Source organism: Sinocyclocheilus rhinocerous, unplaced genomic scaffold (assembly GCF_001515625.1).
Source record: "Sinocyclocheilus rhinocerous isolate Xijiao unplaced genomic scaffold, SAMN03320098_v1.1 scaffold584, whole genome shotgun sequence".
In the NCBI taxonomy this organism is placed as follows: domain Eukaryota; kingdom Metazoa; phylum Chordata; class Actinopteri; order Cypriniformes; family Cyprinidae; genus Sinocyclocheilus; species Sinocyclocheilus rhinocerous.
This window is the reverse complement of record NW_015630348.1, coordinates 2,450,236-2,468,664: the sequence shown is the minus strand read 5'-3', so window position 1 is coordinate 2,468,664 and position 18,429 is coordinate 2,450,236. Positions and strand designations below refer to the sequence as shown.

Sequence of the window (18,429 nt, the reverse complement as noted above, 5' to 3'; positions counted from 1 at the left end):
CACAGCATGACGAACGTATGTTTAATGCATTATGCATCTGTATTCCCTGATGAATATACCAGTATTGTAGGTCACAAGCATATGTTTGGGATGTTGGTGTGCTAGTTCCACCAGCTATGAAATGCATGCTGGTCTTTTCAACAAATCTTTTTAAACAGTTATTTTTAAAATATCCGTTAAAACGGTTCATGCCAGTCTTCTTTGTCATTATCACTGACTGTATCTGTCATCCTTTACCTCATCTTTCTCTTGCTGTTTTTTTTTCTAAACCCCTTCTTCTTCGCTTTCTCTATCTCTGGCAGACTGGGCTCCTGCAAAGAGGAGATAAAGTCCTCCAGCAGGTCAGCCCCAAAGCCTATGTCCCCATCGGACTTTCTGGACAAGCTGATGGGAAGAACCTCTGGCTATGACGCTCGCATCAGGCCCAACTTCAAAGGTGTGACAGAATGTAAACAAACAGGATTTGTCGGTTTGCAACATAACTTGTGAAACTGGTAGCAGCTTGACAATAGTGGCTCCTGGAAACTTAATGAGGTGACAGTAGAAATAACCCAATGACCTGACTGTGTGCCATTACTCCAAATACATCAAGGACCAGGAATGCTCATCTTCTGTTCTGTTGTTTTTATTATTAAAGGGATAGCTCACCCAAAAATTAAAAAATTCTGTCATTATTTACTCACCGTTATTTTATATCTGTACGTTTTGTTTTTCCGTGAACCACAAAAGGAGATGTTAGGCAGAATGTTCATGCTGGTCTTTTTCTATTTCTCTCACTTCCGTTATCTGTCATACGCGGAAGCCGTGCACGCCGTTCACCCCCCCCGGAGCGGTGTGAGGCACGTTTATTATGAATGCCGATGTTAGGCAGAATGTTCATGCTGGTCTTTTTCTATATAATAAAAGTAAATGGTGACTATGTTTTTTTTTTTCTTCATTCATTATTCAAACTTCTCTGAACAAAAGTAAGTGTTAGTCTAAACGTAAGAAACTTCTCCCTTCTATTTCAACAGGACCACCAGTAAATGTCACCTGTAATATTTTCATCAACAGCTTTGGATCCATTACAGAGACAACTATGGTATGTAATCACATGGTTCAGTTTGGTTTATATCAAATATTCAGCATTGCAAAGGGGAATTCCTTCTCTTTCTCTCTATTCTTTCAGGCAGTATGCCCTGTTACAGTTATAATACTGCGGAGTGAGTTTTTAGTCACTTACCTGACTTCTCCTTGTCTCGAGGAGCACATAACTTAGTTTAGAGTCCAGTGGGTCAGCTGATGTGCTGATAATGAACTGTCTTCCATGCAATTAAAATGAAAAATTGAAAGAACGCCCAGGATCTTGAGGGAAAAAAAAGTAACGGTGATATACCCATCCTCTAAAGCCTGTGCTTAAATGTCTCTGTCAGCGGAATGTTTCAGTTGACCGATACAGATTGCCATTGTTAACGGTCTGGTAGTCGGTTAACCTGGGATTTGATAATTGGAAATGCAGGTCTTCCAACAGAAATTAATGTCAAGGGAGAACAAGTTATTTACTGGCATATTAAAGGGTTATTTATTTGATGACTTGTGGACTGTTCAACTGCAACACCCGCTGACTGCAATGATAGAGCTTGGAATAGCCAGGACAATTTTTAATATAACTCGGACTGGATTCGTCTGAAAGAAGAAAGTCATATACACCTAGGATGCTTCGAGGGTGAGTAAAACACAGTCTAATTTTTATTTTTGGGTGAGCTAACCCTTTAAGAACATATCTGATTCAGCTTGTGTTAGGTTTGCAATAAAAACGTTAGAAAAAGAAGAACTAAAACGAAACATTAAAACTAAAAAGAACATTAATAATAATCAAATCCAGAAATCGACCTATAAGGTTTCAGGACCTAACGTTTTTTGGTTTTCTCTCCCTCTTCCTACAGGATTATAGGCTTAACGTCTTTCTACGCCAGCAGTGGAATGACCCTCGATTGGCCTATAGTGAATATCCTGATGCTTCTCTAGACCTGGACCCTTCTATGCTGGACTCCATATGGAAACCTGACTTGTTCTTTGCTAATGAAAAAGGTGCAAACTTCCATGAAGTCACAACAGACAACAAGCTGCTGAGGATCTTTCAGAATGGGAATGTGCTATACAGTATTAGGTAAGCAGTGAAGTCTCTCATAGATTTAAGAGAACACAGAGGAATTTACAAGAACTAGTGCAAAAGTGCAATTTTAATTTTTTGCATGAAAATTCTGTTTCAGGATTATATGTTAAAGACATGAGCCAAAGTAAACAGGGTTGGTTAATAGCATCACAATGATCACAATTTGAGCAATTATTAGTCATAGTAAACATACTATAGGCCTACATAAGATGAGAGATATGTGGCCTAGAAACAAAGTTAGTACTTTTAAGTTAGCACTTTTTTAATTTTGCTCTTTTAAAAAATTATATGATTTAAAACGTTAATTCTAAGGGTGGATGGAATTGAAAATAATCATGCCAGGGTTGCTCTTTGGGAGCTTCAGTGGGGGAAAAAATGTCACGTGTTGAGCCTAAAAAGGTCTCCACATCAGTGTGTAAGTGTAGATATTTTGGGGTTTGAATTTAGGGTTATCACAGCACAAAAGAATCTGGCTCTTCAAAAAAGCACTGGTGGCTTTTGTCTTTCTCGGAGGCATTGCATTAAAGCAGGTAATTACACTGTTTCCTCTATCTAAACTATTCTATTCTATTAGTGGTGACTCTTCCTCACGGCTAAAACCTTAATGTGTCAGCAGCATGATAAATAAATGTAAAAGAAAAAAAAACTGTCAGACCGTTAGTTTGCTATTACCAAGAAGGCACATGATACAAAAACAGCAATTCACTGCCTCATTTGGGGATTCACTCTTTAATCTCAAAGGGAATTAGTGTACAGCCATAGAGATCTGATCTTGTAGAGAGACTGTATAAACTGGGATTTTGAATATTGGTGCATTCTGAAATAAAATGGCTGCCCTTAAAGGCATGAAAATTCAGTCATCATTTACTCAAACTCATGTTGTTCCAAACCTATGACTTTCCTTCTTTGAAACAAAAAATAAGACATTTTGAACAATGTACAGGTTGTTTATATGGAATTACAATCACTGGGGTCAAACTTAAAAATGCAAAAGCATCTTGATTTTTTTAAATCTTTTTTTGGTCTTTCTTTCAAAGGATCCATCTCAAAAGAATAATTTATTCACAAAACACTATAGGAGTAGTGCATGAGTCATATTGGCCATTATTATGATATTTTTATGGTGTTTTTGTGTCATTTTGAAACTTGATAGCCCCATTCTCATTCACCAAAGTCATTTTAAAAAGCTTTGTCAGATATTTGTTAAAAAAAGAGAGACATATGGGTGAGTAAATAATGACAATTTTCATTTTTGAGTCTTCTTTGTAAGCTGGGTCTTTCTCTGTCCTCTATTTAACACCTCTTTCTGCCCTTTGTGGGTTCACTCTGACTCTTCCCCACTTTCTGCTTTCCTGTTTTGCACTGTGTCTTAGGCTAACACTTATCCTGTCTTGTCCCATGGACTTGAAGAATTTCCCAATGGACATTCAAACCTGTACCATGCAGCTAGAAAGCTGTGAGTATTCTATTCTTCTCTTCCTCTCTCCCTCCTCGCCCTTCCCCTCCTCACACTTTGCTGCATTCAGTTCTTCTGACACTGATATGGAGTGTTAATGTATGCACTGATAGCAATCACCATAAAGGTGAAACACAGCAAATATATTTAAAAACTTTCTTGTGTGCATTGTTGCATAAGGTGAACATATACATTACCGTTATAAGGTTTGGGGATGGAAATGTTTTTGAAAGAAGTCTCATATGCTTATCAAGCCTGCATTTATTTGATCAAAAATACAGCAAAAAATAGTAAAATATGATTGCAATTTGCATATATATATATAAGATATGTGTATATGTAAGATATTTTAAAATGTCATTTATTCCTTTGATGATTTTTTCCATTATTCCAGTCTTCAGTGTCACGTGATACTTCAGAAATAATTTTAATATGCTGAATTGGTGTTAAAGTAACATTTCTTGTTATTGTAAATGTTGAAAACAGCTTTGCTGCTTAATATCTTTGTGGAAACCACAATACATTTTTTTTAATGATAGCTTTTCAAACAACAACATTTATTTGAAAATGTGAACATTTCTAATATAATGTCTTTACTGTCACTTTTGGTCAATTTAATGCATCCCTGCTGAAAAAAAAAAATCTTATGAATGTTAGTGTATACCATGGACTGCTACCATTAACAAATCCTGTTACGATCGTAATGACAATCCACTGTTTGTCTATTTCCACTTGCAAACCCGGTAACCTTGAGCATTATGAGATCTGTAGAAAATGAATAAACAGGAACAGTTTTCTATGTCTCACTGCACAAAAAGAAGTAGAATCTCTGTATCAATGTCACAGCATCCTCATTTTAAAATTGTGGGTAAAGTGTCCTTCCTTATTACCTTGATAAAAGAAAGAGGGAGTCAAAGAAATAGACTATTCACCACCCCAGTGCCCTCAGAGCAGATAGCATCTTAACTCCTGGAACCAATTTAAAGGATATCAATAATGAAACTTTCATTTTGTATCCCCTTTATTATGTGACCCCCCTCAGCTGCCCGAGAGGCTTTTAATTCCACCTCCCTGAGACAAAAGAACACCCCTTTCTAACAACCAGAAGAGCCAAATGAGGAATCTGTGTAGAGCAGAAATGCACTGCAGATGCCACTTAGCTTGACGTCTGGATTTGCCTGTTGGATTATTTGATTTGAATCCCCATGTATGTGTCGTGACCACAGACAACACCTGAAGTATATTCATTTAACATTCAGTGACTCATATGGTTTAAAAGATTTAGGGCGCTTAATACACACAGACAGTGTGTTTTACTGTCCTTTCTGCGTCCTCTGTATGTCTACAGTATTTATTCAATGAGTGGAAAAATCCCTCCTCCGTGGCCGCAGTTAAAATTGCCCTCCTCTAAGGAGTAGGGTCAGACAGAAAGAGACACACACAGGAAGACAGGCAGGTTTACTGCCTAACAAAGTGGTTATGGAGGGCATAATCATTTCTGATTAAACAAGAGCACCTTTTTTAGAGCACCTGTTTTGACAAGTGTTAGGACGCAGCCGAGGGGTGGGATCACCTTGTCTGGAAAGGACACATCCTGGTAGAGAAATCTGATGCTGAAGGCAAGAGGTATAGATTAAAGCAAAGGTGTGAACAGTAAAACAAAGGAGGAAAGTAAGTTTTAGGAAATTGGGTGTGCAAAAGTGTTGTCAAGGGAACAAATATTTTAAGTAAAATGATGACAAAGACAAGAAAATGGAGGAAAAGTGGGAACATGACAAATTAAACAAATGTAAGATTATTGTAAAAACAGGCTATGTGAGCCTTTAGCATTAAGGCTTCAAAAATGAATGTTTTTTTTTAGGTATTACTGACACAGATTTAGCGAACAGATGCTTTTGTGGATTATAAGGAACACACAAATCAAACGGGTTGCACAGACCAATAACATACTTTTTTGACCCAAAGTAACACTGAAAAGCAATAAAAAGAAATATACACTAACATTTAAAATATTTGAGTCAGTAACGTGTTTTTTTTAAGAAACCAATACTTTAATGGCTCGTTTCCACTGAGCGGTACGGTACAGTACAGTTCAGTACAGTATGATTCGGTACGGGTAACTCTGATCAGGCTTGCGTTTCCACTGCCAATAGTTCCCTTACTTGGTAGGCGTGGTGTATGCCGGAAAGTAGCAATCGATTAACTTTGTGCTCAGCCAAAACCAGACATGACCAGGAACAAATAATAGATTCATGAGACCATGAATGCCTGTTAAATATAGCCAACCCAAAACAAATTGTATCTCATGTTTAATCACAACAGAGACATCAGAGCCAGCGGCAAATGTCGGAAGGACTAGCCGAGCTAAGGCTGCTCTATGCGGATACATGAGCACTGAGCGCCCGGTGATCGCCTGGAGCTCTGAAATCGGCATAGCAAATTTTCAAATAGGCACTATCTTTATAAATAAACCGCAGATTTGAGTTTTAAGCAATTATGTTCTCGCCTGAAAAACTCTTAAAACTACATTTCATGACACAATAACAGTAATATTTAGAAAATGACGCAGGTTTTTGGGCAATGGCATTTCACAAGTCCACAAGAACAGACAAGAACGCATATTGAGAAACGGCTATTGTCTGTGTGAAAATATAAAATGATAAAATACACGGTTATATTTTTTTGTGTTTGCACACTCTGATGTAAATAAGCCCAACACTCATGGACAGCAGAGCGGAACGAGTGAAGAAGAAGCTTTATCCCCTTGTATCACGCAAAAGTGACGATTCTAGTCAACCAATCAACGTTCTGCAGTGAGTTTAGCTCCACCCTTTTGGTACCCTTTGCTGTGGTAGGTACCCCAACGGAAGGGTACCAAAAAAGTGGTACGGTACGGTTCGCTATTTTGGTACCATTCACAATTTCTGACAGTGAAACGGAAATAATTGCATACCGTACTGCTCAGTGGAAACGAACCATAAGTAGCCACTGAATTTATCAGTGACAGTGAATACATTTTTAATATTACAAAATATTTCTACTTCAAATGCATGCTGTTCTTTGAATTTTCTTTTCCTTAAAAAGATCCTGACATTTTTTTTATCACGGTTTCCACAAAAATATTAAGCAGCACAGCGGTTTTCAGCATTGCTAATAAAAACAATAAAAAATGTTTCTTGAGCATCATCAGCATATTAGAATGATTTCTGAAGGATCATGTGACACTGAATACTAGAGTAACGGCTACTGAAAAATTAGCCTTGACACCACAGGGATGAATTACATTTTAAAAATATATATTAAAATAGAAAACAGTTATTTTAAATTGCAATTATATATCACAACATTACTGTTTTTACTGCATTAATAGATAAATGTAGCCTTGGTGATAAAAGCCTTTATTTTCACTTAGACTGCCTGCAACAAGTGAGTTCTAAAAGACTAACAATATGGGAATATTATTGCATATAATGCCTTTTTGATATATACTGACATTTGAAACAGCAGACAAAAAACCCTTCCTCATCTCGGAAAACATTCATATTCCTAGTACTAGTTTGAATACAATGTTTGAAACCACACCAAACTTTTCAAAGACACCATGACATTCAAGGACTTTCAGTCTTCATCCTTTTTTCATGGGTTTGTTGTTTTGAAGACGAATGGGGGACGGGAGGTTTGTGAATAATAGATGCCCTTGTAAATCCCTGAGGGTCTCTGATAGACATCAATATTATTCAGATTTGTCAAGTATTCTACACTGTTATTGCATGCCTCATGCATTTTTAATAGGCCCCTAATCTCACCGTGTACTACAGAGCAGTTAGGAATGATGTGGGGGATGTGAAGACATTGTGGCAAGTAGCATGAATGAAGCAAAAAATAATGATATAAGAGAGAGATTTTCAATTAATTTGCTTAAATACTTTGTGGTCATACTGTATGTCATTTCTAGACTACTGTACGCTGATTGTCTATAGTGTAATAATCCAGAGCATGACATCTTTACTATCCAAAGGTCTGTACCAGACCTACAATCTATCCATCCACTACTTTGGTATGTTGTCTGACAGATGACCTTTTACACAGTGTACAAAGTATGGGATGAGAGAGGAAGCATGACAGGTCTAATTCACACTCTTTTGCACAGATGTGCATTTTTCTATCTCATTCGCTCTCCTTTTTCACAGTTGGCTACACCATGAATGATCTGATCTTCGAGTGGCTTTCTGATAGCCCTGTGCAGGTGGCGGATGACTTGACTCTTCCACAATTTTTACTAAAGGAGGAAAAAGATCTTGGCTACTGCACTAAGCACTACAACACAGGTACATGTTTCACTATGACACTCATGCACATCAAATGATATCTATATATATATAAAAAAAAACATATACACTGTGGTATACAGAATTGATTTCAAGGCCCTCATATGAATTTTTAAATGCATTTAATGGTGTCACCAATACATAAACCTGCAATAAGATTATTAAATATACTCCAGAAATAAGTCACAACCAGAGGTACTTAACCAGGTGTAAAAAATGCATTAAAAGTTGCTATGCATAATTACTTACCTATTATGACACTCTTTGTGATCTCCTAGGTGAATTCACCTGCATTGAGGTGAAGTTTCACTTAGAGAGACAGATGGGCTACTATCTCATTCAGATGTACATCCCCAGTCTGCTGATTGTCATCCTGTCTTGGGTGTCTTTCTGGATCAACATGGATGCCGCCCCTGCTCGGGTAGGCTTGGGTATCACCACTGTGCTCACCATGACCACCCAGAGCTCCGGTTCACGAGCTTCTCTACCCAAGGTAAGATAACCAGAATGACTCTGCTCCTGTGAAGAAAAAAATAAAGAGAAACACTTCAGAAAGTGCAGTTATAAAATAATGAGTGCATTAATGAGACAATCAATAAAAATGAGGAAAAACACATGAGAGTAGAGAGAGGTGGGAATAAGCTTGAAGTGCTATTTGTTAAATTAGCATGAAAAGGATGAAAGCACAGTTGATTCCGTTTCAGAATTCATTCACTAAAAAACTCGTTTTATGAATTATGTTTCAAACGCAATACCGATTCCTCTTAACAACTCCAATTCCTTAACAGTTCCATAAACAGTTCTTATAACACTTAAATAAGACATACGAAGAAATGCAATTCTTACTGTATTTCCTGACTACTATCAGATCGGATCAGTGAGTGTTTTGAACTTGAGACCCAGATCAGTCTAGTTCATGAACAAATCATTGGTTTTGTAAAGTTGATCAAGTGATTTACTGAAAATATAATTTTAGCCCTAGTGTAAAAGAGTGGCCAGGATTAACTTACTCTTTCAAATTTCACATTTGTTTTTGAAGACAGAAAGATAGTCATATAATTGTAGGACAATTTCCGTTAATAAAGACAGAATTTTCATTTTGGGTGAACTATTCCTTTGAATTAAATAAGACGTAGATCTAAGAAACATGACAGATTTTAATTATGGTTTTGGGGGTGTTTTCAAAGCAAAGTAAACAAACCTTATGCTGAGAGGGATAAAGCTGAAAAGTAGGCTATAATGCATTACTCCTTAATAGATCATTCACATCTTTTCTGAAATCAAACTGTCACTTACATGAATTCTGTAGGTCAGAAGAACTAAAAAAAATCATGAATTCTGTAGGTCAGAAGAACTGGGAAAAAAAATGTCTCGTGCCTGGGCGCAGGCGCTTTCGCAACAAATGTTAAGTTAACAAAGTTAGACTTTTAAAAAGAAAGGTGTTCCAACATTCCGTGACATTCTTTTATATTTCGCGGTACTGCGTCTCGCGTTTTTGAACGCGTTCTATATGAACGGTCCCTTGTGAAGTGAAGTGATGCACTTCTTTACCTCAGGAAAAAACCAACGTATGCGCAGAGCATGGTGATGACTAGTGTGGATAAGTCAAGTGAAAAAAGAAATTAAGCATAAATTAATCATAAATTAAACATAAATTTCAAAATAAACAAATTAATTATTGTAAAATTTGACATACCCCGTTTTAAACCAAATGTTTTCAGTTGTTTTTTGCCTTTCTACCTGCTTATAAAAGTATGAAATTTGAAATATTCATTTACAATTGAAATAATGTACACTTCAGATGTTTTAGCACTAAAGACTGTGTGCTGTTTTCTGTGAAAAGGCATCAATTGATATCAAATAAAAATCCAAAGTCAACACTGCCTCATTATTCCTAGCCATGCCTTTATTTATTAAAGGCACAATATGTAATTTTCGCTGCTGTAAAAAAGAAAAGTACAAAATATAAGGAAAAGTGCAAACACTTGTATGAGAAAGAACAACAAAAAATTCACTAGGTTGTATAACCACGAACCTAGAACATACCTCGCAACCTAGAGCGTCTCCAAAAACAGTCATATCTCATACGATCCTACCTGTAATCAGTCCAGGTGAATAATTATGTCGAGTCAATGCCTTTTCCTTCAATGTAACCAAACGGTCCGCGGTAGTACGCTTTCTTTCCTTCTTTACGCGCCTGGTCGATCAAAGGCCATAGCGCAGCGTGAGCCAGCCGGTCCTCTCTCGTTAGATCCTTTGTGAATCGAACTCCGCGGTCCCGGCAGACTGATGAGTTCTTTGTTGATTTCCAAATTTCATCCCTATATTTACGCATTGTAAACTGCACAATCATCTGCCTTGGTTTCCCTGGCTCCTTCTTGCCGATTCGGTGAACTATGTCAACAATGTCCTCTAATTTCTGAACCAGGTGCGGTGCGTTTTCAGCAAAAAGACCGATCACTTCCCTGCGGGGTTCCTCTTCAGGCTTCTCTTTCATACCGTTGATCCGGAGATTCCATCTTCTTTTATACCGCTCGAGTTCAGATGTTCTACTCGCCAGGTCTTTGTGCGATGTAGTTAATCCCAGGAGGGATTTGCTCGTCTCTCGGCACTTATCTTTGCACTCTTTAATTTCAGCGGCATTGAACTCGACAGCCTTGGAAATCTCTGCGATCATGACACTGTTCCTTCGCATTTGGTTCGCCATTTCTTCTAGTTTTTCATCTTGTGAGTCAAAGCGAGCCGTCAGTGAAGTTATGGCATGCAGAGTTGCATTAGTGATATCCTCGTCGTGAGGCCTTCATTTTTTCAAGGCGTTTGATTTAGTAGGGGTGAAATGTGACGAGTCACGGCGTTTATCTGTTTGAGCGGACTGTACCTCCATTTCTGAGTCGTCTGAGACCGAAGCTGGGGTCGAGCCACGGGCCGGAGGGATGATAATCTTCGGGAGGCTAGTTTGCTGTGAAGATTTCCGCATTTTGAGAACACAAAACACACATACGGTGTTTAAATGCTATTTTAGGTAGGCGTAAGTGAGACTTGTGTAGTTTCAAGACTAAATTGGGAGATTAGCTAGGCAGCTCGGTAAAAACACATGCGTTCAGCCCGCCATCTTATCCTCCGTCTGTTTTCTACAAAACAAAACCGGAAATCAAGGGGTTATGACGTGATTGGCAGGCGACACAATGACATTATGGACACGGTCCGTGTCACTAGTTAAAATTGCTTATTTTTCTGGATTTAAACATTCTTCGAAACATTTGGGATAATGTAAATATACAAGTCAGCAAAATATATAACACTGTTCTAGTGGTTTTTGGATATTTTAATAAAAAAAATCTTACATATTGTGCCTTTAACTATTGATATTGGTTTGACCATGTGATTCCCAGGTGTCCTACGTGAAGGCCATTGACATCTGGATGGCCGTTTGTCTGTTGTTTGTGTTTGCTGCATTGCTGGAGTACGCAGCAGTCAACTTCGTCTCAAGGCAACACAAGGAATTCATCAGGCTGCGCAAGAAGCAGCGAAGGCAGAGAATAGTAAGTGTGACAAACGCACACACACATATACACAAACAAATACAGGCTGTCCTGTCACCCTGGATTACACTTTGACTCGCATCTCTTCTCATTGTTCTCAGCCACGTATCCAAACACTGGCAATGGCTGCCACCACACTAGGCTACAGCTGGCTGTCACATCTCATGTGGGGGAATTCAGATCAGCCTGTTTCCATAGTGAACAGTCCCCTGTGCTGAGCCCACCATTTGTGCCACCTTGTAAAGTCTTGCCACAGCCAATTTCCAAAGGCCAACAACCTGCTTCCTGATCCGAGATCACAGACACTGACTGAAATTCTAAAGAGGCTTCTAAACGAAAAGCTTAGAAAATACCCTCAGGGATTTGGAGAGTAAAATCACTCTGAACACATTAAATGTTAACAGTTTTTAAATGAAATTTCTATAAATCCTGAAATTTTGGACTATAATAAAGCTCAAAGCCCAACAATCACATTTAAAACTATATTGGCTAAAACAGCTAAGGCACTTTCTGGGCTTGTACGACAGTGTTCGCCGTCCAAGCTCACAGTGCTGGAGATTTACGAGTGTGTTCATTGGATCTGAATCAATAATGAGAGAAAAATGAGAATAACTCCTATTAAGAATGAGCAAGTTCTCCTCCCCCTCCTGCCTTGGAGATCTAGGCGGCCATTACTCTTCGTCCTATTCTCTCCCGCCAAGAAAGTCTCTGGTCTGAATGATCAATCTGGGTGGTATCGATGCACGGGTCACTGGCTGAGAGAGCTGTTAGGCTGATGGACCAACTACTGGCCAGAATTAATCAATACAACAAATCCTTGGCTTTATCCTGCCTTAATAATACCATAGACAAATTAGCTCAAGAAAACACAAACAGATGGGTGCTGAGAGGATCGTGCCCAGTTCAGGGATGAACAAAACCACATATTTTCAACCAGCTGTGGGTTGCCTGAAAGACTAGTTCACTTATCAAATGTATAATTAGACTGGTTTCAGATTCATGCAATGCCTTTTTTAGGGGGTGCTAATATTAAAAAAAACATTGCCGTTATATTAGTCATTTTTATTAGTTTTAGTTATTTATAAATATATAAACACACAATATATATATATATAAATTTAAGTTAAAAAATACAATTACAGAATCAATCTACCAAAAAAAATCGAAATAGTGTTGATCTCTGCTGATTAGTATATGTGTCTTAAACATCAGCATGACCATTATCCACTCGTCTAAAAACTTTATCAAGTTTTGCTGAAGAGTCTGAAAGATAATGGTCGGATTTAGCTTGAGTGTGCACTTTATTGGAGAGTCCCTCAGAAACCTGCAAAGAAGTGTACACTCACAAGTAGTGTTGCCTAGCAACTTGGATGGTGCTGGAGAGCAGCGGCTTGATAGCTGTTGTCTCTTAAATTCTTGTTGAAGTATTTACACAGTTGCCAATATTAATGAAAATAAGTCTGCTCAGCCTGCCTATATAATGTAATGCACTATTTGATGCTTGAAAATGCACTGAACTGTGCAATATACATAAGAATGACAGCTTGATGGATGGATGGATGGATGTGCTCTATTGATCCCCAGAAGTTAATTTAGAGAAAGAACGAGACAGATGTTCCAAACTGTTATATAACAGGAACATTTCACAATGCACCATGCTCACTGCCATTCTTCCTCACGAAGGATCAAGCAATGCAGCCAGGAAGCTTCGACTCACTACGGAGAGTGAACAAGCTCCCTGGCAACAGCGCCAGCAAATTCAACCAGCACTGCAACACCTGCGCCAGGGTAAAAATACCATCTGTGTCCCCATCTTATTTGCCCACGAGCAAACACTGAATCCCATAAACCCAGAACCCCCTCCGTCCTACTGGCCCAGTTCACAGCTGGTATAAACATACTTCTCAAGTGATCGCTTACAATTGTCGTTTATTCCTGAAAGTAATGTGTCTCCTGTGATCACTTGTGATTGGATATAGAAATGAATGTTAATGCTAGGTGTAAAATAGGGCATTATTGTCCACACACTTCCTTTATACCCATTAAATGCATACAGTGTTAACACAAAAACAGCTTGGTTATTTAAGCACATTTACTTTAAGCACATATGAATTACTCCTGAGCAAATATGGTCATACTGAAGCAAATAAAAACATTGTAAACAAACGTGTAAACTTTATGGTTAAAAAAAACCCTGCAGCTGTGGTTGCCAGAAATATATTGCAAAAAATACAGTAGAAACATTGTAGGTTTTATGGATTTAACTTAAATTTATAGACTGTAGCCTATATTAATATACTATGTACTATGATAATATACTATGATACTAAGATATAACCTAACACCGTAATGTGCATAACTGATAAAAAACAATGTCAAATGTAAAGTGTTCCACAAAGAATTGTCAAATTGTCAATTTACAGATTTCACTGTAAATTCTGAGATGACTTGTTCTTTTTCTGAAATTGTAAATTTAACAGTATTTTACTTGAAATTATTACTTAGATTTATTAGCTTTTTTCACTGTATAGTGAGGGAACGTATAGAACTGTTAATCAATTATGCACTTTTTACCGTAGCATTTTTACCATTACAATTACGATCATTTTCTCAGTGTATATTTAGCAAATGCACCAATGAGTAATCCTCAAGTATGTGCTTATAGTAAAGTATTCATACCTCCACCCAGAATGTTTCTTTCCTTTAGACTTTAGATTCCTTTAGATTTTGTTGAGTGACCCCAGTGTGCAGTAGCCCTTATTCCTCATACAAATGGAACTGACTTGTTTTTGCAGCAGAGTTCTTTTTACATGCTAGACTCAGACTCTGAGTCTGTATACGGCCTGGCCATGATTAATAAGGTAAGCATTGACCTAAACTGTGTTCACAGGTGCACTCACTTTAAAGGGTGTCTTTATCTTAAACCAAACACATCATTATTCCTAGGCACGTGATTGACTGGATTGTTTTAGGTGCAAGCAGAGGATTTAATGAAGAACTAAACGAGAACTTAATCTTCTTATCCTCTCGAGGAAAGGGGTAATTTGTCATAGATTGACAGATAAACTGATCCAAATGACTAATTTATATGGCATTAGAGGCAAAGAACTAGGCCAAAGTGTCACATGTGGAAAAGTAAGGGGAATACCTACAAAATAAAGCCTTCGTTTTTGTTTTGTTTTTTGGTAAGGAAACCATGCAGGAATCATTCTTGTGTCCATCTTCACCAATTTTTTTTATAGTTTTTTTTTTTTTTTTTTACAACATGCAAGATGAAAATGAAGATCTTTGGGATGCTGTCAAATTAAAAAGAGTTAAACTGTAAAAAAAAAAAAAAATAAATTATGCTGAGCTCTGTCTGCCCTTATTAAATGCTAGAACGCATCTCATTCTGTCGCCCCTACATGTACAACTGACTTCTAACATAATATGGCAAGAGAGAAGGAGACAAAAAAGCAGAATCCTTTCACTTTAATGACCCTTCCTCACAACACAAGTAATTGTAAAAACAGATTATTTAATTCCAAGGATCAGAGTCATGGTGGAAAATTGTGGAATAACTAAATAACGATTAAAAAGAAAATAAACTTTTACATGAATTAAATGAATATATGTACTTTTTTTTCTAAATATTCTTCAATTAAAATACATTTACTTTTGAAGAAAAAATACAAGATATTAAAAAAGGAATCAAAATTCATCACTTTAGACATTTTCAGAAAAACAAAACTTTATGTAATTTTGCTTTGAAAGTAAATGTATCTTGATTTAATAATGTTTACACAGAAACAAGACAAAATACAGAGTAAGAAAATGACTTTTTCCAGTAATGACCTCTAAAATATTGCATAAAAAGGGTCTAAATGAAGCTGTACTGTTAGATTTCATTCACTTGACATTTCACTTTTTACATACAGTATCTGCATTTAAGAATATATTGCCCCCTAACAACTAAACCAATATGTGCTTTCTAAAACAAGTATAGCCCACCAACAATTGCAATTTTTAGTGCTTTTATTTGAAAGTGGCAGTGTCCTGCAGTCTCCTGCAGTTTCTGTGATGGACTGGTACTTTTTATTGTGTGGCGAGAGGAGTATTTATCAAATTTTCTTTGTTGCCTGCTTCTAAAAATGCTTTTCTTCTGTTAAAGGAGGAGGAGCTTGTTCGGGAGAGCCGTAGCTTTTACTTTCGTGGGTATGGACTCGGCCATTGCTTACAAGCAAAAGACGGGACAGCTGTGGAAGGGTCCAACGTATTCGCCCCACCACCCCCAGTGCAAGTGCTATACGACGGAGAGGCCGTCCGGAAGCGTTTTGTGGACCGAGCCAAGCGAATCGACACCATATCCAGAGCCGTGTTTCCTCTCAGCTTCCTCATATTCAACATCTTCTACTGGATCACCTACAAAGTGCTGCGGCACGAGGACATCCACGCCAACCTGTAATCTCTCTTTGTTACACCACTTGCTCATCTTACTTCTTTTCTTATATCTCTTAATTTGAACCAAAACCGCCTGTCATACTCACACTAGAAGTGCATTTCAAAGGCATATTCACCCCAGAAATGCCGTCAGTGCTAAAACCATGTGCTCAGGTGTGACTTCTGGATTTCAAAAAGATTTTAAAGTGCCCACTCAGAGTGAAGGGGTAGAGCTCGTAGATGCAAATGCTGCTGTTGGGGACCTGGCTCTCCTCTCTTTCACATCTTCATTCGAGTGGATTGCACTAATAGCCAGTGCTATTGTCCTCACTTTGTAGGCTCCATTTGAGTTATTGGCTGAAAGATTCTCGGTTGGATAGAAAATATTGACTTGAATTTTAGCACATGGCGCATCCTAGAACGAATGTTTTTGAAAACCTCAAAACAAATGTGTTTTTTACATCCTAAAATGCCAAACTAATGGGCTGTGAAGGGGAGGATTGGGATTTATTATTCATGGGAACAGTTACAGGGCAACGGTGTACTGTTTTACTAAATAATGAGATTATAAATATATATGACTGTATAAAGTGTATATATGCAGAGTTGTTCACAGACTGCAGACAGCACAAATGTGTATTTCTTTTTGTCTTTTGAATTTGAATAAATGGATATTCTACCAGGATGTCGGAGTTGTTTTGTACCGTGGTGCAAAATGTTACACAAAAGCACAAAAAAAGTATTAAATCTGGATTTATTTCAGGGTTAACGTACTACGAACTCTATTCAGAGTGATTTTTCTGTTGTTTTTCATTAACATTAATCATTCCATTCGGAAAATGCAAAAATCCAAATCATTCCATCATGTGTTAAATCGCTTAAACTAATGCCCGTAAGAAACGGATGATTTGTGACGCTCTGTCACTGTGGCAGCACTAGGCTTTAATTGTCAACAAACAGAGACATGTATCACGCATCACAGCCATTCTTTATTATTGCTAGCCCCAAATGTGTCCCTCAGTCAAACATAAAAGCCGTCGTTTATTTTCCTGTCCGGAGAGCCGTTGGAGGATGTGCAGAGATGCAGGGTGAAGGAGAAAAGCCTTCGTGCTGAAGAAGGACGGATGAGGATTTTAATGGGAATCACAAGGTGTTTTTTATCAGCTAATGAGTTTGAAAAGGACTCTGTGTTCTTTGCTAATGACAATGAATTAAGGCCGTCAACCTCTGCGCACAGCCCTTTGTCTGAGGAGTAACTAATCTAGTCTTCTGTATGCTAGTGTCCCATGGGTGAGTGAGCATATGTACAGACGAGCAAGTGGAAAAGGAAACAAAATGCTTTGTGCAGGAAATGATAAATGCAGATTAATGCCAGCCCATTTGTAAACAGATTACCCTGGTTTCTAACACCTAACCAACAGAATGACAATTACTATGCTCATTAAAGTCAAGTCAACCCTATTTCGTTCACCTTGTAGCGAATCAGCTCATGGGGAAATATGAATAATTAATCATAACTAGTTATAATTAATTATAAATATTTAGATCCGCTGTAGATATTTACTTGGTGAATGGAAAAGTCAAGGCCGAAGCCTGGCACGAACTTAAGATGTCCTGGAGCGTTGTAGCTCACATTTTCATCTTCTCAGAATTCAACCAAACCACCGACTCTGGGCGGGTCACTGGTGTGAGGCCTTTAAGGTCTGAGAAGATTCCCGCCTCTCAAGATGGGCTTGTCCAATGAGTAAGGCTGAAATTCCAAGCGGGAGGTGGCAATTGCTGGAGGGTTTTATGACCCTTTGTGTGAAAGCATGGTAATTTGCATATGGAACTTGAATCGAAATTACTAATGATTCTAAGAACACTAATATATTGCCTATGTACCAACATATAATATACACTCTCGTTCAGATCATCAGAAGGCGAATTCATAGATACTAAACATGGTAGAGTTACATATAGGTAAGATGACAGGAATGAGTGTTTCCATCATAAGCCTGCATAAAACAGTATAAAATCTCAAAGACAACATACACAATGACCTGAAGGATATGTGTGTTCATTCAAAGAAAGGTTTTCCTATGGATTAATTAGAGAAAAGTCCATTTCTACTGTGCATTGTGTCTCTTCCTATGGAAAAGGCAGTGATTTTCCCTACTCACATTCCATTAGGTCGTAAATGTATCTGGTCTAGCAAAGGTGTCGTGGTTGCCATGGGGACCAGGGGGGGCCTGGTGTCGTTGCAGACATCCTGGCACCCAGTTTATTGGGTGAGGGGACTGTGACGATTTGTTAATCTAATGAATAACTGTTTTGTTAAATCAAATGAAAAATTGTGTTTTTGATTGGTCCAGACGCTACAACCTTATTCATCTATTTTCTAAATGCACCTTATTGGACTTATTATGAAGGTTCATCCATGTACGTTTCATTTTTATAAATTTTTTTGGCTTGCTAATTTTAAACAAAATGACAAAACTCGATCTTCTGTTTAAATTACAGACTTCTCATTGGTGATGAATGTCGGAC

The 18,429-nt window shown here is 37.8% G+C and overlaps 1 protein-coding gene and 1 pseudogene across 1 annotated transcript; one reads left to right on the top strand and one right to left on the bottom strand.

Annotated features, from left to right (window-relative positions):
• The first annotated feature begins 342 nt into the window (after nt 1-342).
• On the top strand, nt 343-16,432 carry LOC107740144 (glycine receptor subunit alpha-4). Its single transcript, XM_016552478.1, has 8 exons — nt 343-436; nt 1,014-1,081; nt 1,926-2,149; nt 3,529-3,611; nt 7,802-7,939; nt 8,218-8,432; nt 11,332-11,481; nt 15,632-16,432. Exons 1-8 carry the CDS (start codon nt 358-360, stop codon nt 15,923-15,925), a joined length of 1,251 nt encoding a protein of 416 aa, XP_016407964.1. The 5' UTR covers nt 343-357; the 3' UTR covers nt 15,926-16,432.
• On the bottom strand, nt 9,910-11,049 carry LOC107740146 (uncharacterized; annotated as a pseudogene).
• Nucleotides 16,433-18,429: the final 1,997 nt, after the last annotated feature.

Coding starts and splice junctions, on each gene's coding strand:
- LOC107740144 (XM_016552478.1), top strand. CDS start 358: ATGTCCCCATCGGACTTTCTGGACAAGCTGATGGGAAGAACCTCTGGC. Junction 1,082..1,925: donor CCATTACAGAGACAACTATG/GTATGTAATCAC, acceptor CTCTTCCTACAG/GATTATAGGCTTAACGTCTT. Junction 11,482..15,631: donor AGCAGCGAAGGCAGAGAATA/GTAAGTGTGACA, acceptor CTTCTGTTAAAG/GAGGAGGAGCTTGTTCGGGA.